Here is a 25,202-nt window from a genome sequence, read left to right as displayed (position 1 = left end):
AAACGACTTCATTTAGCTTGGATAGTCACGCAGTAGCATACAATTTTGGAAAAATGGTCAAAAACATCATAATTTAGCATGTCAAAAAAATGGACCAAAAAAAAACGCATAGTATAGTAAGGCAAAAATGTCAAATTTTGACATGTCCCAAAAATGGCTGAAAACGACTTCATTTAGCTTGAGAGTCGCGCAGTAGCATACAATTTTGGAAAAATGGCCAAAAACATCATAATTTAGCATGTCAAAAAATGGACCAAAAAAACGCATAGTATAGTAAGGCGAAAAATGTCAAATTTTGACATGTCCCAAAAATGGCTGAAAACGACTTCATTTAGCTTGTAGAGTCACAGTAGCATACAATTTTGGAAAAATGGCCAAAAACATCATAATTTAGCATGTCAAAAAAATGGACCAAAAAAAGCATAGTATAGTAAGGCGAAAAATGTCAAATTTTGACATGTCCCAAAAATGGCTGAAAACGACTTCATTTAGCTTGGAGAGTCGGCGCAGTAGAAAACAATTTTGGAAAAATGGCCAAAAACACCAAAATTTAGCATGTCAAAAAAATGGACCAAAAAAAAAAAAACCGCATAGTATAGTAAGGCGAAAAATGTCAAATTTTGACGTGTCCCAAAAATGGCTGAAAGCGACTTAATTTAGCTTGTAGAGTCGCGCAGTAGCATACAATTTTGGAAAAATGGCCAAAAACATCATAATTTAGAATGTCAAAAAATGGACCAAAAAACCGCATAGTATAGTAAGGCGAAAAATGTCAAATTTTGACATGTCCCAAAAATGGCTGAAAACGACTTCATTTAGCTTGTAGAGTCGGCGCAGTAGCATACAATTTTGGAAAAATGGCCAAAAACATCATAATTTAGCATGTCAAAAAATGGACCAAAAAAACGCATAGTATAGTAAAGTGAAAAATGTCAAATTTTGACATGTCTCAAAAATGGCTGAAAACGACTTCATTTAGCTTATAGAGTCGCGCAGTAGCATACAATTTTGGAAAAATGGCCAAAAACATCATAATTTAGCATGTCAAAAAAATGGACCAAAAAAAAGCATAGTATAGTAAGGCGAAAAATGTCAAATTTTGACATGTCCCAAAAATGGCTGAAAACGACTTCATTTAGCTTGGAGAGTCAGCAGTAGTAGAATACAATTTTGGAAAAATGGTCAAAAACATCATAATTTAGCATGTCAAAAAAATGGACCAAAAAAAAAAAACCGAATAGTATAGTAAGGCAAAAAATGTCAAATTTTGACGTGTCCCAAAAATGGCTGAAAACGACTTCATTTAGCTTGTAGAGTCGCGCAGTAGAATACAATTTTGGAAAAATGGCCAAAAACATCATAATTTAGCATGTCAAAAAAATGGACCAAAAAAAAAACGCATAGTATAGTAAGGCGAAAAAAGTCAAATTTTGACATGTCTCAAAAATGGCTGAAAACGACTTCATTTAGCTTGTAGAGTCGCGCAGTAGCATACAATTTTGGAAAAATGGCCAAAAACATCATAATTTAGCATGTCAAAAAAATGGACCAAAAAAAAAAACACATAGTATAGTAAGGCGAAAAATGTCAAATTTTGACATGTCCCAAAAATGGCTGAAAACGACTTCATTTAGCTTGTAGAGTCGCGCAGTAGCATACAATTTTGGAAAAATGGCCAAAAACATCATAATTTAGCATGTCAAAAAAATGGACCAAAAAAAAAACCGCATAGTATAGTAAGGCGAAAAATGTCAAATTTTGACATGTCCCAAAAATGGCTGAAAACGACTTCATTTAGCTTGGAGAGTCGCGCAGTAGCATACAATTTTGGAAAAATGGCCAAAAACATCATAATTTAGCATGTCAAAAAAATGGACCAAAAAAAAACCGCATAGTATAGTAAGGCGAAAAATGTCAAATTTTGACATGTCCCAAAAATGGCTGAAAACGACTTCATTTAGCTTGTAGAGTCGCGCAGTAGCATACAATTTTGGAAAAATGGCCAAAAACATCATAATTTAGCATGTCAAAAAAATGGACCAAAAAAAAAACGCATAGTATAGTAAGGCGAAAAATGTCAAATTTTGACATGTCCCAAAAATGGCTGAAAACAACTTCATTTAGCTCGTAGAGTCGCGCAGTAGCATACAATGACCAAAAAAGGGCCCAAAACGTCATAATTTAGCTTGTCAAACAAATCCTTTCAAACCGCATAGTCCACAAGTCAAAAATTGAAAACTTGTCAAAAACTATAACGACTTACAAAAAAATGTGTAGCTGAATGATGCCACTGAGGAAAAGACGATCCGGCAGTGAAGGGACAAGAACACAGATACTGAATAATGAAGGGGAGACAATGAAACAAAGGTGCAACACATTAGAGCACGGCAGGTAATCACACAGGTGGGAAACACAGGACGGCAGGAAGTGAGGACACCTGGGACAAGACAACATGTGAGAATCAAAATAAAACAGGAAAAAGAAGACTTTTGATGACATACTATACTGTGACTTTATCATGCTATTATTGATGACATACTGTGCTATGATTTTTTGTGCTGTTTTTGATGACATAGTATGACTCTTTTGTGACATTTTGTATGACATACTATATTATTACGTTTTAATGACACCATATGATTCTTTTATCATTTTGATGGCATATTTTACTATTGACTTTTTAATGACTTTTTTGGTGGAAATATTATACTTTAAATTTTGATGACATACTATACTATGGTTTTTATGACATTACTATGACATTCTACGCTTAGGTTTTTCATGATTTTTGTAAAAATACGACTGCGATTATTTCATATCATGAAAGACAAGTTGAAATAGGAGCATCAAACACAGTTCAGGTTTATTCACACATAAAGGCAATAACAGTTTACAAAAACAAAATGACTTTCCTCAAAAACAAACAAACAAAGTCGATTTAAATTAACAGTTAGCATTCAAATAACGTTTAAGTTAATAACTCAACAGAAAATCCACACCCTCCCCCCAAACAGGACTCAAAATTATCAACTTTGGTGCACATCAGCTCAGGTATTTTCAAAGTACAACCAAAAAACAACATCTCAACTACTAAACTCGCTTGTCTTCTCTGATTGGTCGACTTTTTAACCACCACGTTCTTTACGAGCGAAGAACAGGTGCGTTAAACGAATCTCTGCACAGGGAGGAAGGTGGACGGCACCTGGAGAGGCACACAAGACAAACACAGCAAGCAGGTGAAAAAGGGCACGCCCATCTTTTCACCCCGAACACATACGATACTGACTTTTTACGACTTTTTGTCACTTTTTTGACAGTTATACTATGACTTTTTGGTGACTTTGGAAGACATGCTGTACTACGACTTTTAAGTGACTTTCGTAGACACGCTGTACTACGACTTTTTAGTGACTTCCGTAGACACGCTGTACTATGACTTTTAAGTGACTTTGGTAGACATGCTGTACTACGACTTTTTTGTGAAATTGGTGGACATGGTTTACAATGACTTTTTTTGTGATTTTCGTAGATATGCTGTCATCATCAGGGTTTTTTTTCAGACTTATCAGGACGTTATGAATGTTGTAGTAGCCCTTTAAGAGATGCTGAGAAAGTCACCTAACAGTGAAATTTGTTAAAAGTCGGATCTCTGTGTTTCACCTGTTGTCGTCAATGCACAGATGGAGGTAGAGCACGCATGCGCAGTCCGCTGTCTGCATCTTCACTGGAAAATCATATTTCATTCCTCATTACTACAAAAATTTCTGCTCTGCTCCATCAAGCTGGCGGGATTTTATCAGGACTGTGCCGGAAGTATGTAATCTCAGTCTTTCAAAATAAAGGTTGAATGAATTAAATAACATCTTAAATATTCCAGTGTCTCAGTTTAAGGTGCATAAATAGATTTGCATCATTTACTTTGTGGCGAAAAGTATGTGGATACCAATAAATAAATAATATTTAAAAATGTAGATTTATAATTTTATGTTATAATTATACACTTAAAATTATTTTATAGAATTCTTATAATTTGTGAGCATTTTTCCAGGTCATTTCTTACTTCTTTTTTTTTTTCTTTTTTATTTGTTTTGCTTTTGTCTGCGTGGATTATTTTTGGAAAATTTTTAAGGTAATTTTCTTGTACTTTTCACAGATTTCTCGCTAACCTCTGGGTCATTTTTTCTTCTGTTTGTTCTTCTGTTTTTCTTCCTATTATTTTTGAATAAAAGAAAACCAATTTACCCAGATCTCAATAGCTATTTATCAAAGTTTTACAGTGTTTATTTTTATCTATAACCCACTCTGCAGATGTGACGTTGCCTTTGTCTTTTACTCTGAAGGTGTACGCCGGAAGCACTTAGCCGTCCGTTAGCTAGCTTTTAGCTCCGTTTTTCTCGGTGCTCGCTGTCAGTCGGAGACAAACGGAGCGATGTTTAGCGTCTGACAGCGGGACTGAAAGGGACAGACCGGGTCTAAAACCGCACCGGACTCCTCTGGGATGAGGTCTGGGTGAGTAAAATTAAATCCGACTTTAATATCAAACCGCTAACTTCAAATGTTTAAAAGCTCACCGTGTTTACAAACCGGGGCTTAACGGAGCTGCAGGTGAGGGCAGCGGCTGCGAATATGGCTGTAGCCTGTTTTTTTACAGCATAACTGTCATTTTAAAAATCATATTACACCATTAATGAAGTTTTCTAACCTTCAACACACATAAGCAGCTGTATTGTGTTTTTCTGCGATGTTTTTAAAGACATAAATCAATAAAACAGACGATGTTTTGGGTGGGGAAAATTAAAGCCTTCAAAATAAAATCAGTTATATTATATTATAAATAATTAGCTATTTTAAAATAAATATAATTTGCGTTTTTGTCCTTGGATCAAATGTAGGCCAGCTCGCATGAATGAATAATTGATGCAGTTTCATTAAAGATTACATGTATTTAAAGAATAAAATGAAAAATAAAATAAAATAATGTGTGTAGGCGGGAAGACTCCCACCAGAAATACATGGTCGGGTAGTGTGAATACTAACAGTACTAACGGTGGTGGTGCAGTCAGTAGTAATACTATAATAAGGCTCAATCGTCCTCTGCTCTGAGGGTAATCTGCTGTAAGGGAGGTGGGCGGGGCTTACAGGTAGACCACACCTGGTGGAGCAGTCTTTAGAGCCCTAAGGAATTAAGATCAATTAAGAAAATATTGACAGAGAAGTGTGAATCTAATTTTTTTGTTGTGGATAAAGAATTTCCTTACTTGAACACAATTCAAATATTTGTTACATATATCTTCACGATAGTCAGTTATTTTTGCTACTGTCTGTGTCCTTTTTTAAAAAAACATTTTAAATATTTTATTGGTTTATATATTGATATAATTTTTATTATTATTTATTATCATCTGTGTAGAATGCCAGTTTTTTGCTGTTCTCATGTATGTTTGTGTTTATTGTTTGTCTGACTTATTTTGAACGTATAAAAATAATTTAAATATTTTTTAAATACGATCCTTTTTACACTTTCATACTTTTCATTAAGCAGCATTTTCAGAGTTTGAAATGTTGGCTAAACGTTTAGCTGTTTGTCCGTCTCTTGTCTTGTGATAATAAACAAACTGCAGAACTCAAAGTTTTTGATTTTGGCAATCCTACTGAATGCTGCTCTCAGCTCTATTTTTATTTTATTTTGTTAACGTCATTATTTTGCTTCCTCCTCTTTAATTTCCACAGCGATAAGAGCGAAACTAAAGCAATAACCGCGACCATGGTGACCAAAAAAGTCCGGACGGAGTACATGAAGAAGTTCAGAGATCCAAAATGGGAGACGTTTTCCAAATGTTACGAGGACTCTCTGAAATATCGTCTGACCCGGCGGGTGATGGAGCATTCCCACAAGCCCTGGTTCTGGGAGGGCTGGGACAGCGGCTCCGACTCCAGCGGCTGGTCCACGCCGCGGCTGACCAGGAATAAAATCGCCCCTCTGTCCCTCCCACCGCCGACGTCCTTGGAGGTTAAGCAGATGCTGTCCAGCCCCGGACCGAAACCGCCTTCAGAGGACGGAGCGACGGAGGTGGGAGGCGGAGAAGCGGAAGTCGTTGAAGGCGAATCGAATGCAGGTGAGGAGACCGTTATCAATACCGACCGATAGTTTCAGTATCCGATTAATCGTTTAACATTTTATCGAGCAAAAATTCCAAATATTCTCCGGTTCAAGTCTCTGAGAGCGAGAGTAAGTGTTTTCAGACTGTTGGTTAAACTAAATAAGCAATTTAAAGATATCTTTTTTTTGGATCTTGGAACTTCTGAAGGGTATTTTCCACTAATTTCTAATGTGTATAAATCAATAAATACAAATAAAAGATAAATAGATCATAAGAATATTTATTATCTAATTAAGGCTTCATCAATCGAAGTTCAATAAATGTTTTTTTGGAGCAAGAAAAAATAAGAATTATTGGAGCTACATCTAAGGACAACTGTAAAACTTCAATTTAAAGACACATTATTATTATTTGCTGAAATCACTGAACTCAGCACAGTTAAAGGCGTCTGTATGGGACGGGCTTTTAATCGTTTTCACTCAGCAAAGATAGGAAATTAACCTGGATAATAACACATGGTGTCATCAAGAACCATCAAAAATTTGGAAATTCAACATTATTTTCTGTTTTTACAGTTTTCTGGCTGTGATAAATGTGAGTTTTGGTGATTTTTTAAAGAAAACTCTCAGCCCTGCATACACTCGTGAGATTCTCTGTACTCGTGTCGCTCTGTTTCCTGTCCGGCTTCCAGGAATATTTTGGGATAATCTAACGGACTCCCCGGAGGAGTTTCTTTGTGCTCCTGTGTGAGCGTCATTTTGACAGTTTGAGGGCCAGAGGCTGCTTTGCCTCAGGGAGACACCAATGCTAAAAATATTTGGACTGAGGGTTCAGTGATCAGATGGGAGCGTTTCGTCCTGTTCGCGCTCTGAAATGCAGCCGAGGAAATGTGAGAAGAGACGCAACTTGTCTCATACATCAACAGTCTCCCAAATTTCTCTTAATTTTCTGGTAAGAGAAAATATAAGAAGTCAACTCCAGATGCATCAAATATTCTTAACCACATACAGTATATATGATTAATGGTTTATGTAATAAAAATGACTTAAAGATTATGAAAATAGCTGCCAATTAATTTTCTCGTGAATCAACTTATTGTTTCAGCTGCTTTCATTTGGTTTGTGTGCAGAAATCCTAATTTAAAAAGGAGTTACATAATAATTGTAGTGGAGTAAAAAGTAAAATATTTAACTCAATATTTTCATTTTTATTGTTATTGAGTAGAAGTGGGAAAACAAAAAATGTCCAGTAAATTATAATTATTAATATTATTATAAGTGTTTATTAAAAATAATTGTACCAATTTATTATAATGGGTAAGCTTTTTATGGTGCATATTTTGTATTTTTTGTTTTACTTTCTTTTTTTTTGTTTTATTTTGTTTTTGTCTGGGTTATTTTGGAGAATTTTCACATCATTTTCTTGTACAATTTCTTGCTAACTTAATTATGTTCTTCCCACGTTTTTTAATTTAAAAAAAACAAAACAATCTGCTCAGGTCTCAAAGGGTTAAATTAATAATTTGATTGTATTTCCATCTCTGCAGAGCGACAGTTTTGTGTAAAAAGAATTAAAAGCTCATCCCATACAGACGCCTGTTGAGTTCAGTGATTTAAGCGAATAAAAGCCGGACTATTCACGCAACTTTTACACCAACTCATTAACTCTTCATACTGGTTACGGTCAAATCATCGAGCTGCATCGAAACATCAGAAATCATTTAATACAGAGAGCTGCTGAGCTGACGGACAGAACATCAGTGTGAAAATGTGTCTTTGATGAGACGTTTGTGACTCTAACCTGCCGTGTTTCTGCGTCTGAAGCAGCCGTCATAGAAAACGGCGTGAATGAAGCCAGCGGCGGTTCGGTGGCTCCAAACACCAGCGGACCCTCAGACGACACGGCGACTGACGTCGGTCCCGCCGACACCGCGTCCTCTGACGGGGAGCGGGAGAACCCGGCACCGAAGCGACGACACCGCCGCCGCACCCCTCGGTCTGAGCCGGGACGCCGAGACAGTTCCCTCGACGATAAACCGGTTGTCGTCCGCAAACCGCCGAGAGCGAAGAGCCAACCGCCAATCAGCACCAAGGAGAACCGAAGACCGTCCAGCCGACTGGACTGGAGCGAGAGACAGACAGAGGTCAGGAGGACACCAAATGACGTGAGTGACTGTCTCACGGGAGACACTTTTGACCCTGAGGGGCTTTTTGCCGCATTTTACGCACTTTTTAAAAAAAATAATCTGCTGTGTTGATGCATGTGTCCTAAATGTAGTCCAGATTGTGTATTTGAGTGTAATCAGTGAATTTGCAGCTCAGCTCCTACAATAAGTCTAAAATACACTGTGGAAACTAAACAGTTACATTCAGACTGTTCAGGTCAAAAATGCTCCATTGAAACCCATTCAAACTGACATTTTTGATCCCACAGCCATCAGAGCAGAAAAACATGCTTTCTTTCGTTGCTTTTTTCATTTGTCAAGAAATCAAGCCATTTTGCTCAGGTTTCAAAGGGTTAAGTACTAATAATCCGCATCGGCAGACCCTTAAAATATATAAATACATATGAATATTGTCTCTGAAATGCCGTAATGACGTAATTTAAATTTTTAAAAAGAGGAACAGCTGAAGAGTCATGAAGCCACGAGAGTGTTTCCGAGCGGCTCGACCTCGATCACTGGACACCAGAGAAGTGCCGCCGTGTCACCAGAAACTCCATCATTAATAATAAAACGCCGCTGTCCTCCTCTCCCTCTCTCTGGTTTCTCCTCTCAGTGCAACACGTCCGACGCCTGCGTTCAGACCCGCCGGCAGTCCGACAAACGGAGCTCCAACCTGGACCGCCGGCGGGCTCGGTCAGCCGACCTGGAGAAGACGAGCCGCTCGCAGCTGACCGTGGTGGACGACCGCTGGATGACGGAGTACATGCGCTGCTTCTCCGCCCGGCTCAGGTAGAGACGGGAGTCCCCCTCAACCCCCGAAAAACCACGTTTCCTTATTTAAGAGCAAATATCAGGCGGTGGAACAAGCGTCTGAAGACAGACAGAGACGTCTCATCAGAGTCCATCAGCGTCTTTTCAGACTGAATCGCTGCTGTCGAGGAAAGACAAACACCCAAAACTCGGTTGAATTTAGAGTTTGTACGCTGACGTACGTGTAGACTCTGTTTGAAACTTAAACACAATCCCCAAGAATCAAACAAGACCGTGTCAAGATGTCTAAAGATGCATTAACCCTCAAAAACACGGAAAAAAAGCAGCAAACAACTTTACAAGAAACGTCCCACAAATGCAACAAATCAGTGACCAAGAAAATGACCTGAAAATTAGTTTAGTCTTTTTTAAAAGGGGAAACAAAAAAACTAGGAATAAACTAGAAAACTGTATCCTTAATTATTATATTTATATATTTAAAATTGTGTCAGAAAATAATGTATTATTTATTTACTTTTTAGTTTCCGGCACTATTTTCATGCTCGTTTGTTTTAAACCTCCTTTTTGGCGCTTATTTTCAGGTAATTTTCTTGCAAAATCAAACCAGTTTGCTCCATTTTTAAAGGGTTAAGACTGAAATATCATTAAATCTGTGAACTAATTGTTTTTTCTTTCACTTATTCTCAAAATCTTTTCATTTAAATTCTTCAGCAAAATTTACTAGACACTAAAAAAATAACAATGCAAATCTTTCACGAATTTTATAAATTTATGAAAACCTTATCGTCCACAAATGTGAAGATTAGCAGTAATAAGTATGGATTATTTTTTAACTGATCGGCTTTTAGCCTAATCCGCGCTAACGATGTACAGACGTCGAAATTCAACAATCAGTGGAGTACAGTTCATGATGAGGTTAAAGGTCAAACTGGGAAGTTTACAGACTTTACAGCCCAGGAGATTCCTACTCATCAATGAATAATAATAATAATAATGATAATAATAATAATAATAATAATAATAATAATGATGATAATAATAATAATTTATTTAAGAGTGATTTGTAAAGAAACCATTTCCTGGATTTCTCAAATGTGTTTTTTTTTCGCCGACAGCAGCGACACAAACTGACCAGCTTTTGTTCTTCGGATGTGACGGACTGAAACGTTATTTTCTGTGGTTCTGTGTTGATGTAGAAGCTGTTTGACGACAGAGAATTAACTCTTTCAAAGCTTTTATAAAAAAAAAAGGAAAATCACAGTCAGATCACTATTTGAATGTATTTAATTTCCGAGCATGAAAACTGCTGTGTTTTATTTTAGCTGTTAATTCGTCATTTTCGGTTCTGTTTCACAAAAAGGCAGCTGTGTGTCTGTGTGTGTGTGTTTGTAACTCAGAGGCAGCAGAAAAGGACCAAACTGGAGTATTTTTTGATATTTGACTATTTTGGATCAGATTACAATGAACTAAATATAAACACAAGATTTATCAGATAAAACTTAAAAGTATTTTCTGAGTAGAAACTATATTTAAGATGCGCTACCTTTATAATAATCTCAGATTTAAGTTTCTTCATGAGATGCAGCTTCTGGTTTACATTGATTTAATGAGGAAAATCTGCAGTGCCAACATGGTGCTTTTCTGTTAACTGCAAACGCTAAAAAAATGAATTATCTTAATAAAACTGATGTAACTGATATAACTTTCTGGAATTAATTAAAATGCAGCACGATAATAATGTTAAAGGTTCAGTGTGATTAAGGGGGATACCACAGGTGGAAATCACCAGAGGCCCCACGATAAAATACTATCACAATACTATAATACTATCACAATACTTGTCATGATACAATAATATCATGATATTTAAGTTATGATATAATATTATCACGATACTAAAGTTATGATACATATTATCACGATATTTCAGTTATAATACAATATCATCACGATACTTCCGTTATGATATTTAAGTTATAATACAATATCATGATACTTCAGTCACGATACAATATTATCACAATACTTAAGTCATGATACAATTTCATCATGATGTTTAAGTTATGATATAATATTATCACAATACTTAAGTCATGATACAATTTCATCATGATACGTAAATTATGATACAATATGATACTTGAGGCACGTTACAATATTATCGTGATACTTAAGTCATGATACAATATTATCACAAAACTTGAGTCACAATATAATATTATCATGATACTTAAGTAAATAATGCAAAATGCAGAATGTAAAATGTTGATATAAAATAAGACGAAGAAGCAGACAACAACAGAAGCAATAAAACCACAATAAAATAAAAATAAATTAAACATAAATTAAAAACTTGAATAAAAAGAAATATGCTGTATTGATTTTTTCCCTCCATAACTAGGGGCCATATAGGCAAAAATGTAATTTATTATAAAAAGTTTGTTTTCTTTAATGAATAATTACATGAAAAAGAAAAAGAATTTTTCACACTGAACTTTTAACTAATTTTGCGTAATACAGCTAAAGCTTATTCGCTTCATCAGAAATCAAAGTCCTGCTGTTTTGTTTTTGATTTTAAAGTTATTAGAGCTCTATTTCACGGTTAAATTCGGATGGATTTAATAAGTACAGGAATGTTTAAGGCCAGTATCAATAACTGATCAAGAGACCAGATTTGTCAGGATCTACGTGGCTAACTGCCTCCCTAACAATTCATTTTCCCGGTTTAAGGATTTTTTTAAAATTTCAATTCTAATAATCAAAAAATTAAACTATTTAAATAGAAATTGATGTGTTTGAACATCAGAATCTGTAATTTAACCATAGATTCCTAGAAATATTCGTGTACTTTGTAAAACAGTTAGTACATAACAAATGAATGTTTACTTGGGTTTAAATGGAGCTTTATTAATAAAATTGTTGGGTTTTTAAAAACTGATTTTGAATTAATGAGGATTTACAGTAAATGTACATTATCAAATTTTTTCAAACTCTTGAAATCAGTTTGTTTAAATCCAACAAGAAGAAATAAAATAAAAAGGGAATGTTTACATCCAGCATATTTTACATTTTAATAGATTTGAACACATTTCAGAGCCTTTTTGCACTTAAAATTTTGATTTTTTTCTGTTTCCATCAACTCAAACTGAAAGAAACATTTTAATTTCAATCTGTTTCACCAGTTTTCCTGTTTAAACTTTTCTTTGTTGACTGTTTGATGTAACTAAAGATTGTAAATACATGTCGATGTCAACGTCGCGTCTCGTGACTCAAACTGAGGGCTAAAGTTCATGATGTATTCCACTAAATTTGTACATTTCGTGGGTTTACTTTTAAAACTGAATGCGTATAAATTCACTGAGAATGTTTATGGGTTTTCACACCGGCTGAACCTCGTCACTCTGAATGTGCAGAACTATTTATTCACTTTTATTTATTATTTTCAGTCTTCATACACAAGTTTGATTGTTTTTAAGCGTCCAGGCTGAAACAGCACAGAGCTGCTAACTTTAAAAACGACGACGTTTATGTGAAAAGCTTGATCCTGACGTGATTTTACCGAGATTCTCAATTTATAAGAAGAAAGAAAAAAATCACAATTTAACATTTGAAATTTGACAATTTTGAGGGAATTTTCACATATTTTGGAAATTTTAATGTGTAAAAATGTAACTTTTGAAAGAAAATCCTGAGAAATTATTCAATATTACAAGTAAAATAATGTTTTTCCACACTGTCCGACAGTGTGATGTGTTCTGCATCAGCTCGTTCCAAACCATTTATTTTATTTTATTTTAATCTTTTTTTTTTACCGCTGTATCACGTCATCAAATGAACATATTCTAGACATCATGTGCTTAATTTCTACACAAATATTTAAAAATATGTAGACATTTTTGGCATCTTCTGAAACTTTGGCAGCTCAACTAGAGTTTAAAATTGTAATTAATTAAAAGTTTGGCTGCACAGTGTTAGATTAATGTCTCGGGGGGCTGAAGGGGTTAAAGGTGATGACAGCTTTACAAATGCAGTAATGAAACTGGAGAAATTATATTTTAGGAAAGCACCGTTTTGTGAAGAAATTTCTATTTGTAGAGGCAATTATTTAAAATGGAAAAAAGTTCTTATATTTCTGAAAAGTTCAACAAAAGACAAATTAATATTTTATAATTTGGAAAAACTGACAAACGTCAGAAAAAAAGCTTTTGATTATTAAACAGAAATTCAGATAAACTAAAACATAAAGTACCATGTTATAATAAGAATAAGCTGACTGAGTTTCTGTGTTTGCTGTTTGAAACCATTTTAAAGCAGGAAATTGGCCCAATCAAGTTAACAAATTGATCATTTTCGAATGATGTTGTCTCTCTCACTCTCTTTAAAATGCTTTTTCAGGGAACTTTCTTGTCTTTTCTGTTTTTCTTTTTGCAATTTGCGGGACTTTTTGAAAAATTGCTCATTGTCTCGTCTCACCGTGTCTCAGAAGGAATCAAACCACTTTGCTTTCTTAGATTTAAACGCTTTTAAAGTTTGTCTGGAAACAAAGGATTAAAGATCCCTTTAAGTCCTGATTTCAGAAAACGTCTCTCAGGTAGAAAGAAGCTGAAATTAAACAAATTAAAGCGACTCTGTGGCTCTAATTTGTGGTGTTTTTCTTTGTTTTGGCACCTGATGAGTTAATTTTTGAGAAAATGTTTCAGACAATCACAGGGAAATACTTTAACTGTCGTCGGACAAAAAGCTCATATTTAAGCTAAAAAATAGTCACTAAAATATAATCTCTATGTTATATGTGAGGAGTTTGTGAAATGCACTGTTGGGGAAAGTTTGATTTGCTTGCTGTATCTCTACTGAAGCTTTTAGTTAGTGTGAATTATTATTATTATTGTTACCATATGTTTGAATATTTAATCATATTTTATCTCTAACCACGTTTACATTTTTGGTCACTGTATTTGTATTTGAAAACATGCACAACTAAATATATATATTTTCATCCACCTTGCTGTGAATAAATCATACTTGAATAAAATCTGATTTCAGTAGTTTCTGAGTGTCAATATTTAAATACAGAATAAAACTTCACTTTTATCGTCATCAATTAACTAAATTTAGGAGAGATGGAGAGATAAAGATATACATAAATATATATACACACATACAAATATATAATCCATATACACACACACACATACACGTATACACATAAATAGAGATAGAGATTACACACATACACAGTATATATATATATATATATATATATATATATATATATAGCATTTTCTTGGTCATTTTCTCATATTTATTTTTTTTGTTCTCATTTTCATATAATTTTCTTATTTTTATTTATTTTCGTGTAATTTTCTGTTTTTATTCTTATTTTCGTGTAATTTTCTGTTTTTATTCTTATTTTCATGCAATTTTCTTTTTTATTCTTATTTTTGTGTAATTTTCTTTTATTTAACTCTTATTTTCATGTAAATTTATTGGTTTTTTTTAAATTTCATGTAATTTTTTAAATTTTTTTTATTCTTATTTACATGTAATTTTCTTGTAACTTTTTACTGAAACTCTGAAAGTTTTGAAACTGTTTAATTGCTCTTTTCGTGTTTTTGGAGGAAATCAAGCCAGTTTTTCTCAGCTGTCGAAGGGTTAAGAGCAGCACAGTTTTGATTTCCTGCAGGAGAGAAACCTTCTGGTCCTGCGGCGGATAAAAACTCGAGCTGTGAGCTGAAAATCAGCTGACCTGAACTGCAGCGAAGCTGTTAACCCTTTAATCCAATCAGAGGCCGTTCAGTGTGGCCCGATTGTTTTTAAAGAGCAGCTTAGAGTCAGAGCGACCTGGTGGTCAACACACAACGTTCAGCCAGACTCCTCGAAAATAAACGCTTAACGGGGACGGAAAAGGCTTTAAAATAACTTATAAAAACCCACATTTGAAAACGAGGATTTTAACGAGCAAAATAAAATAGGAGATAAAAATAAACTCATTTACAATGAGATGAACAAGATGAGTAAATACTGACGAGTTTAACTCATTAAATGCTGTTTTACGTCCTGATTTAAGGCGGTCAGCGGTGCTGACATTAAAGGAGTATAAAGTTATTTTGGATGCAGAGAACAAAGAAGGTAGCAATGCATCGCAAAATGTTGGTCAGTGTTTTTGGCAAAAACAACAAGGAGACGTGATTAAAATGTCTGTACATTTGTTTATTTACAGCATTAAAACGTTTCAAATCCAAACTGAAACAAGATGCTGTAATTTCACAACTGACGAGCGAGTTTAACGTTTTTCAACAACTCGAAAACTGAACGTCAGCGTGAGAAAAAAATTCATCAACAAGAAGAAAAAAAAACTTTTTCTTTAAAAATTCTGTACAAATTCTCAGCAAAAATGAGAATAAAACAATAAAACCACTGAAATAAATCTTGGTTGATAAAAAATAAATAGTTGATCAGGAGGGGAGTCCTGCAGCGAGGATGCTTCCCAGCAGCGTCCGATCCTTCAGAGCGTTTTCGACGTCTTTCTCTTCAATTTTCAGAAACACCTGCAGGAAACAAACACCCTCAAATGTCTGATTTACAGGTAAAAACTGCAAATGTTTGAATTTTTAGATGAAATTAAACTGATTTTCACCCACAGCTGCAACTATTTATATCAATTTATCACTGAGAAAAACTATTTTTTAAGCACAAATAGGAAAAATAAATTGTTTTTTTATTAATTTATTTTAATATATTTTACTAAATTAATATTATTTTCTTATTTTTTTGTCATTTTATTTTTTTCATGCATGTTTTTTTGTTTTTTTTTAAAATCTAACAAGTGCATTTGTTTTTTAAAAAGTCAAGCGTTTTTAATTATTAATTTTGTTTATATGCATTTTTTTTATTTAGTTTAATTTTCCATATTTTTATCTTTATTTTTTACTTATGCATGTCTTTATAATAATACTTATTCCATCCTTTGTTCCTTCATGATCTAATAATGGGGAAAAAGGATCGAATGCAGTCATTTTTAAACTGCATTTTGTTTATTTATTTTTAAAAAAAATGTTTTTGTATTTTAATTCCTATTTTGTCATTTTTTTTATTTATTTGTGGTGTTATGCATGTTTTTATATCGTTATATTTATTATATACTCTTTCTTCAAAATCAACAGTGGAAAAATAAAACACTAACTGAAATGATATTATTATATTATATTATTATATTATATTATATTATTATATTATTTGTGTTTTTGTCTTCTGCGCGTACCTTCGTGAGTCGAGCCTCTTTGGCTTTTTTCAGAGCGAAGATCCCTCGACTCTCCAGCAGAGCGCAGAGAGACAAACACTCGCCCTGACCGACCGCAGAGACCTGCCGCCGCGAGCACAGACGGCTGTAAACCTCGTGAAGCTGAAACACAAACAGACAAACAGACAAACAAACAAACAAACAAACAAACAAACAGGCTGTTAAACTCAAATCCTCAACATGTGGTTATATTTTAAATTTACATATAAACATTTCTGATGAACGTGTTTTTTATTCACTGAAAACGCTGCAGCTGAACGCCAGCGAGCAGAGAACGTTCCCACAACGCTGGCTAACGTTACCTACAAGTTACAATAATGTTTTACTGAAAACGTTTTATTCTAATGTTATAAAAACGTTTTTGTCATGGACGACAGTTAAAATATTATCCAGGTGGCGAACACTGGCACACTTACAGAGATGTTGATTAATGTTAGAAATAAAATCAATGGAAATAAAATAAGAAAATTAAATAGAATAAAACAAGATAAAAATAAACTAAAATAATGAAATTTAATAAAATAAATTAATTAATAAAAATTACAATGTCAATCGCCAGTGAAATAAAATGAAATAAAATAAAATAAAATAAAATATAAAAAAATATAAAAATAATTCACACTGGGCTTCTGCTGGACATTTACGATGTTAATCTCCAAAAAAATAAAATAAAATTTTGTGGTTATTTATCAAAGCACGACTGACTAAACAGGATTTAAAGACCACCACTGTTCGCTCGTCTCTCATCTTATTAGAAGAAGACGGTCGATTTATGAGTCCTTTTTTTAACCAAAGCTTAAAAAACGAAATGACTTTAATAAAAACGAAAGCTGTTAAAGACTCATGAGACGCTTCGGTTATTTTAAAGCTTTTCTTTTTACAGAAACAGTCAAACTCACCTTCCCGAGGACGACCTCTCGGCTCTTTCCGCTGCGCGTGAGCAGCAGCAGGCAGCAGACCAGCAGCTTCTGCTGCAGCGGGAAACTCTCTCCGTCAGAGCCGCCGCCGCCGCACTGAGACGCCATCCGGTCCCCGTAAACCTCCGACAGCACCCGCGCGACCTGAGGGAGGCTGACCCGCGACGCTGCACGCACCCGAGGACAGGAAGTGACGCGTTAGTGCTCACGTTTCTCGAGTCGAAGCTTTTATGGAACAATTATCACGAGTGGACGGAGGACGCGTCACAGCGGCGCTCACCTTCACCGTCACCTTCACCGTCACCTTCACCGTCAGCTTTAGGATCCGACGCTTTCTTCCTCTCGTCGGACTCCACGACCTCGACAGCTCGCCTGAAACAAAAACACGAAATAATGAACCAGACAAACTCACGGAGGAATCTGCTCAGCGAAACACACAAGATTAAAGTTTTCTAAATCAAGATTTTAGGCAAATGCTCCGAAAATATCAGGATCTAATCGCACACAAAAAGGGCTTTTTTAAAAAATAATCATTTAATTTTTATTGGCATTTCTCAAACATTCAGTACCCACACAGAGCAGGGAAAAATAACACAAAATAATTTAAAAATTAAGCTTTTTAAAAATAAAAACAGAACAATAAATAATAAAAATTCAAAAAAATTAATTGGTAATAATAATAATAGAAAAATGATGAGAGATGAGTGATCTTCTCTTCCTTTAAAGGGAAATGAAATGTTACATTTTTCTGTCTTTTTCAGCGTTTGTAAACACTCTCCGTCGGCTTCCTCTTCGATTTACAAAAAACCTCATTAAAGGTTTCACGTCATCCTAAATGAACGAAACCGGCTGATTTATTCGGAAGTGTTTCTGACGTCACGCTCTCCGCTAAAAACAAACTGAGACAAAAAACAGACCAAAGGTCGAACTGTTCAGCGGGAGAAACTCGTACCTGCAGATGTCCAGAGCTTTGCGGGCGTCTCCCGACACCGCCGACACTTTTCTGGCGCAGAACTGAACCGCCGAGGCGTCCAGGATCCCTTCAGCCGACGCCTTCACGAGAGCGAGAAAACAGATCAATGCAAACGCTCAGAGGTTAAAAATCCAGACACGCGCTCTTTACTTTTTATTTATTTATTTTTCCTCTTTACATGACTGAAAGAGAATTACAAAAAAAAAATCAAGACGTGTGTTATTTTGTTTTTTAGTCATTTTTTAAATCTTTCTTTCTTTGTTTATTTATTTTCCTTTTTTCACGATTGAAACGTTGCCATGTTTTTTTGGTTGTGTATTCTGTTTTTTTGCATTCACGTAAACCAACAAAAACAGAAAAAAATCAAGACGTGTTAATTCTATTTCTTTTTTTATTTCCTTTCTGTATTTGTTTATTTTTATTTATTTTTTTTGTTTATTTATTTTCCTTTTTACATGATTAAAACGTCTTTTTTCATTTTTCACATAAACCATTAAAAACAGAATTATAAAATAAATCCAGACGTGCAGGAGTTTTATCTCGGGCGATGTTTACCTGCGAGAGTCGGTCCTGCACGATGGCGGCGAGCTCCTGCCGGCTGTAGGGAGGGAAGTGTAGCAGCTGGGGCCGACAGCGAGGGCGAGCCTGCAGTCGGGGCAGGATGCGGTCGGTCAGATCCAGAGCGTTCGCGATACCTAAAAAAAAACCAAAAAACAAACCTAAATCTCTGAAGGCCGTTTCACACAGAACGTCTTTGATCAGTTTAATAATCTGCAGCTCTCCGTTATTTCTGACGGCGAATAAAACATCTGCCGCGGAGTCATTAACGTCAACGAGCTCTTACCGACGAGACAGAGGCGAGACTTCGGCAGGTACGGCCACTCGAAGACGGTGTAGAGGACGTCCTGAGCTTTGCTGTCCAGCTGGTCCATCTCGTCCAGAACAAGAAGCCTGAGGAGGAAACAGACCCAGACGCTTATTTTTCTGATGTTACTATTATTGCTGCTATTATTATTATTAGCATTATTGTTATAATAATAAAAATAATAATATCGTCATTCTTCTTCTTATTATCATCATCATCATTATTATTATTATTACCAGCATTATTATTATTATTATTATCATTATTAGCAGAATTATTGGTGGTAGTCGAGTATTTTCAGATTCAGTTAAAATCTGATGAAAACAAAATGTTTTTTAAATATCTCGAGCAGAAAATAAGATCAAAACAAAAAGCCAGATTGAGTGTTTCTGAAGTCTGAACCTGCAGTTTAATATTTTGAATTTATAACAAATTATCGTCAGATTTCTTTCAATGATGTGGGGCCAAAAAGTTCGGGGTAGTTTTAACTCTTTGTGGCGGACGCAGCAGTCTGCGGCGAGTCTTATCTGCTTTCTCCACTGAACACAACTTTTTATTCAGTTTTTATATTTTTCAGGGAAAACGGGAAATAGCTTGGGTGCGTTTTCTCGGGGATCCTGCAGCTTTGTACTCACACGGCGGGCCCCGGGGCCGTCAGGAACCTCTGCAGCCCGTTCTGCCCGCCGGGCGCTCTCAGCTTGTCGGCCAGCAGCGGGAAGATGGCGTGGGAGCTCCGCAGGCTCATGCAGTTCACCACCACCGTCTGCACCGGCGCCAGCTCGGCCTGACAACCAGAAAAATACTTTAAGCTTCTGCTGAAGTACAGTATTTGTAAGAGTATTTACTGCAGTATTTTGTTTTGTCCGCTGGGCGTCTCTGCAGCTCTGGACATTTCTGTGAACTCCTCACGACCGTTTTTCTTCAATAAAAACATTTCTGTTGCCATAAATCTCGTCAAAGTACCTTCATCTCCTGCAGCACGCAGTTAAGACACGCCGTCTTTCCCGTTCCCGGAGCGCCGGAGATGTAGAGGCTGCCGGGGAGCCGCCGCAGCGCCTTCTCCTCCAGGAAACACCGAATGGACGCCCGCTCGTCCTCCCGGGACAGGAGACGCTCGGGGACGGCGGTGTGCAGCGCCCGCTTCACGCTCAGAAACCTCGACTCTGGAGAACGGCGTGAAAGGGTTAACGGTGCTGCCGACAGGTCACGTTTTCATCAGTTCATATTCAATAACTTCAGCATCTCCGGGATGTTTTTCGGTTTGAACATTTAAACAAATAAAATCTAAATAAATATCAGATCTTCTGTTTTCATACACAAAAAATATTCAAAGCTTCATTTCCTTTTTTTAAATTAACAAACAAATAAAAACGTTTGGGACAAAAAGTCGAGAAAACCACATTTTATGGAGAAAATCGATTTAAGGTTGACTTTTTTTGTTTTTTCTCTGATTTTTTAAACCTGAACTGCAGGAAAATAACTAAACATATACAAATACAAAACTTGTTATTTTCTTGACATTTGAGCTAAACTTTGGTTCTGTTAATTAAAAACAGATGCAATAACGAAGGTAAATTTCGGAGCTCTTACTTTCTGCAAAAAGCCGAACGACGGGCGGCTTCCTCTCCGAGTCTTGGCGTCCCGGGCTTCCGGCTGCCGTCTCCGGTCTCCTCGGAGACGATCTTGCGGTGGGAGACAGCGGTTGCCGTGGCGACAGGGACGGGACCAGCCGTCTGCGAGCCAAGAGCGGCGAGTTCTCGTCGGAGCCGAGCTTCCTGGGGGAAGCCAGAGACGGTCTGCTCTGTTTGGGAGGCGAACCCAGCAGAGCGGCGCCGAGGTTACAGCCGTTATCGTCACCTGGGGAGAAAAAACACGCGTTTAGAGTTTAACGTCCACCTTTGACAAACTTCCTGTTCCTGTTTAGTTAATTGCTTTAGATTTCAACTTTCAGTCTTTTTTCTACATATTATTGTTTTGTTGCATTTGAATATTAGGCGTTTTATTCTTTATTAAATTCAGTTTTATCGCATTTTCACACTTTTGTTCATGTATGTCTGTATGAAAGCAGATGTGACATCGATCAGGAAGAATTTGGTTTTAATTTGCTTTATATAAAAAAACTGGCTTCACTTCATAAACCAACAACAAAACTGTCGAAACCAGATCGAGAATTAAAGTCGCAAAAAAATCGAAACGAGAAGTAAAAAAACGACTCAAAGTTCTCTGTGAATATTTGTGATCGTTTTACAAAAAGATCATCAACGTTTAACATTAAATTAAAAATTTAATTGATAAATTAATTAAATTAAATTCGCCACACGCGACTGCTGTTTCATTACATTTTGAGGTGGTATATATTTGCTTTCTGAGCAAAGACTTTGTATATACAAAGAGAATAAATTTCACTTTTCATTTCCAAAATGTTGAACTTTTCCTTTAACTTTTCCTTTCATTTTTCTCTAACTAAAATTCACAGAAAAGTATTTCCCACGTTGTTTAATTTGCTAATAAATAAATCAAGAAAAAAAAACACGTCAACATTAGTTTACCTCCCATTTTTTATATGAATAATAATAAAAATAAATACATAATAATAAGTAATGATAAAAATATAAAATAAAAATTAATAATAATAGAATAAAAAATTTGTAAAAAAATAACACAAAAATTTAAAAATACTAATAATGAAAATAAATCATAAAAAGACAGATATTTTCCAAAAAGTATGTATAAAAAAGACTATTCAGTTGATCTGTGTTAAATGTTGAAAAACAATCTGCTTTAGGCTGGAACATGTGAAAGAAAATGAAGGTATTATTTTATCATAAAAGTATATGTTTAGCTTACCAAGAAAAGGAGGAAATATCCGACACTTTGGGGCGTTTTTCTGGATATTTTTGTGTTTTTTTTTTAAATCTGTAAGTAAATTTCCACTATTTGAATTCCCGTCGTGACGAGTTTATGGAAATGAATTTATTATTGTCATTTCAAATCTTACTGCGCATGTCTGAGCATCTGCAGACTGTTGAAAAATACATTTATTTTGGCTCTTTTTCTTAGATTAATGAGTGTGAAGACTTTCGGAGGATTCGCAGGGACGCTGCTCTCACCTGTGCGTTTTCGGGGGCTGAGCGGGAGTCGGGGCTGGACACCCGGAGACGCCGGCCGGGCTGCTGGTCGTCTGGATGAGAGAGGGGACGCCTGAGCGGCGGGGCGTTTTGGGGAGAGGGGAGAGGGCTGGGTGGCGGGGCGTCTCGGAGACAGCGGCCCGATGAGCGTAGGGGTCACGGCGGGTCGCGGCTCGATGGGAGCGGGAGACTCGTCCGGCTGCGGCGTCTTGGAGCGCGAGGGGACCCTGCAGGATTTACGGCGAGGGAAGGACAGCGTGGGCTGAGCCCGGCCCTGAGAGCGCGTGCTGGGCATGGCGAGTCTGAAACGTGAAGGAGGGAAAATGTGTCAGAGAGGAGTAATATTTACTCGTTCCTTCAGTGATATTTCCTCAATTTCTGTCAGAATTTTGCTGTTGTTTTGCATTTTATTTGAGTTTTGAATCGTTTCTTTATTAGAAGGATCATAAGTTCATCAGAGACAGAAAAACAAAGACGCAGCTGCATAAAAATCCAAAATCCATTTAAAAATACAAAAAAAGATATACAATATACAATTATGAAATATTTTTAAAAAAATAAATAAAATATACATTTTTTTAAACACACAGTAATTGTATTTACTCAACAGAATTAATATTCTATGTCTAAAAAAGAAGGTAATCCCATTTAAAAATTAATTTAAATTTATACTAGAGTACCAAAAATACTCATTGTGCAAAATGAGCCACTTAAGAATATTATAATAATAATTATTATTAATTGTGCATTTAATTGTTTATGACTTTGATGTTGCAGCAGGTAACAGTGAACTTCATTGCAACTTAATAGTTGATTTTATATTTTATGTTAAAAATCGAAATCTACCTTTTCCGATAAATGTAGAGCACCAAAAAGTATTTATAACATTTCCCTATTTATAATATAAATACTTCCCTCTGAGAATTAGCAGAGTATAAGTATAAAGTAGCAGAAAATAGAAATACTCAAATAAAGTACATGTACCTCAAAAGTTTTCAGTACACTTCAGAATCAGGATACTTTGTTGTCATGTAAACTGGGTTTATGTGTACTTTAGTGCAATTTTTCACAGGTGCAATAACTGTATACATATTTTTAAGGACCTTCTTTGGTACTATTTTGCACCTTAGTTTTTTTTATTATCAGCACCTGTAATTTTTTTTTAATTTTTTTTTTACCATTTATATTGTTTATACGAGCAAATGAAATTGTATAAAGTACAAAAAGAGGCATGAAAGTAAAAAGTGAAATATTTAATTAAATAAAACTATGCACATAAGCGTTACATTTGCACAACAGTGTGTAAGATACTTAAAATATAAAAACTGTATAACATTCTGGTTATGTAAAGTTTGCAAAAAATATTTAAAAATGTCCCTGATGCTCTTATGTACAAAACATTATGTACATCAATAGAAATAAGGGTAATAAGTACAATATATGCTTGGAAAACTCGCTCAACCTTAGTGGTGCTCTTTTAGTAAAATAAACCTCAAAAAGAATAAATAAATCAACCAATAGAATCTGATCTCTTTTCCTTCACATGGAAACATTTAAATGATATTACATCTTATGGTTAAAATGTGCTTCCTTTGTTTAATCTGGTTGTTTCCACATGTAAATAAAGTTTTATTAAAGTTTCAATAGTATAAATGTAGTTGTGATTTCGACAAGTCAATAACTTCATATTAAACACCAAAAGAGTATGAAATAATAACAAAATGACACAGAATTATAAATGTATCACATTTTTAAGGTTTGTAAAGTATTAGCTTATCTTTGCATTTAGTCGCGCGCAGAACAAACAATACGGCGTTTGTTAAATGGCGCCAACAGAGCAGAGATCGAAACGGTGGCGTTTACCCAAAAAATACTACACTTTCAACAATGACATGACTGTAGTTTGATCTAAAGCACATTATATTAACATTAGACCAATTATAAAGTTAAACGTACGTGTTTAAAAGAAGCTAATCGATGTATTTCAGACGATAAAGTAGCAGACCGCCTCTGCAGGGAGGAACTCCCTTCCGGTTACGATTTAACAAAATATTTCCCCTTTAAACATTAAATTCAAAGTGTTGTTGATAAATTTACCTTTTTTCGGTTGTAAGACGTCTTCTCAGTTGATGGTGGCGCGTTTTTTCGTGTCTTTAGGCGCTCTCCGTGTTTCTAACCGCTCCTTTCTCCTCCGCGTCTGAGCTCAAACTAGCGCCAAACGTCCTCCGCCGCCTGCCCGGATCAGCTGCTGGGCTCTGATTGGTCCGCTATCACGCATGGCAACAGCTTCCTTCATTCTGATTGGCGGAGCTGAGGCCGGACGTTACGTCAGTATTTAAGAACCCGGCAGTATGTGGCGGGAGATTCAATAGAACTCTGTTTTCGCGGAATATAATTTTTCCGGGAACTTCAGTGTTGTTTTTTTTACATCAGACTGAAACGTGGCAGTTTGTACCCGCGAAAGTATAATTGTTTTGAAAAATAAATCCTAATCTGCGCTACTGACCACATTACTGAGAGTGTCACTTTCTATAAACCACCATTAACCCTTTAAAACCTGAGAAAATTGTCTTAATTTCTGTTAAAAACGCAGGACGAAGGCAACGCAAGAGGAACCCAAAATTAACAAGAAATAAGTAAAAATCTTACAAAAAATCATCTTAAAACCAGCACATTTAAGTATACAAAACGCAAAAACAAGGGTATAACCTAAAAACGTGCTTAAAAGTGATAATTCTGTAACATAATTTTAAAATTCTAACTATAATTGTAAATATAGATTTTTTCATAACTTTTTAAAAAAAGACATTTTCAATCGTTTAAAAAAATATTTCTGAATCTACGAATTTCTTGCAATTTGGGAAACATTTCTTACCAAGTCCACACTGCCAGGTTTTAAAGAGTTAAATAAATTCAACTTTCAAACCAACTTTATCTCTGTATCCATTTATTTTTGTAGACATAGTTAATTATTTTACAATTC

At 35.4% G+C, this 25,202-nt stretch overlaps 2 protein-coding genes across 5 annotated transcripts; one reads left to right on the top strand and one right to left on the bottom strand.

The window, feature by feature from the left end:
- The first annotated feature begins 3,148 nt into the window (after positions 1-3,148).
- On the top strand, positions 3,149-11,473 carry ccsapa (centriole, cilia and spindle-associated protein a). Of its 2 annotated transcripts, none has more exons than XM_042485842.2 (4): positions 3,149-4,509; positions 5,731-6,116; positions 7,925-8,265; positions 8,879-11,473. In XM_042485842.2, exons 1-4 carry the CDS (start codon positions 4,499-4,501, stop codon positions 9,056-9,058), a joined length of 918 nt encoding a protein of 305 aa, XP_042341776.1. In that variant the 5' UTR covers positions 3,149-4,498; the 3' UTR covers positions 9,059-11,473. The 2 variants fall into 2 exon arrangements, with proteins under 2 accessions (XP_042341776.1, XP_042341777.1); XM_042485843.2 differs by having other exon boundaries at positions 3,150-4,509; positions 7,928-8,265.
- Positions 11,474-15,225: 3,752 nt separating this feature from the next.
- Positions 15,226-24,493, bottom strand: cdc6 (cell division cycle 6 homolog (S. cerevisiae)). Of its 3 annotated transcripts, none has more exons than XM_088075017.1 (12): positions 24,317-24,493; positions 22,202-22,521; positions 20,682-20,948; positions 20,055-20,254; positions 19,727-19,875; positions 19,071-19,177; positions 18,782-18,921; positions 18,206-18,306; positions 17,534-17,625; positions 17,236-17,420; positions 16,298-16,438; positions 15,226-15,584 (listed from the first exon to the last, which is right to left on the bottom strand). In XM_088075017.1, exons 2-12 carry the CDS (start codon positions 22,512-22,514, stop codon positions 15,492-15,494), a joined length of 1,788 nt encoding a protein of 595 aa, XP_087931143.1. In that variant the 5' UTR covers positions 22,515-22,521; positions 24,317-24,493; the 3' UTR covers positions 15,226-15,491. The 3 variants fall into 3 exon arrangements, with proteins under 3 accessions (XP_087931143.1, XP_087931145.1, XP_087931144.1); XM_088075019.1 differs by having other exon boundaries at positions 17,558-17,625; XM_088075018.1 differs by having other exon boundaries at positions 17,546-17,625; positions 24,317-24,492.
- Positions 24,494-25,202: the final 709 nt, after the last annotated feature.

Source organism: Plectropomus leopardus, chromosome 3 (genome assembly GCF_026936395.1).
Source record: "Plectropomus leopardus strain MGB_pleo_1.0 chromosome 3, ASM2693639v1, whole genome shotgun sequence".
In the NCBI taxonomy this organism is placed as follows: domain Eukaryota; kingdom Metazoa; phylum Chordata; class Actinopteri; order Perciformes; family Serranidae; genus Plectropomus; species Plectropomus leopardus.
Note: the sequence above shows the minus strand (reverse complement) of the source record. Positions and strands in the feature narration are given on the sequence as shown.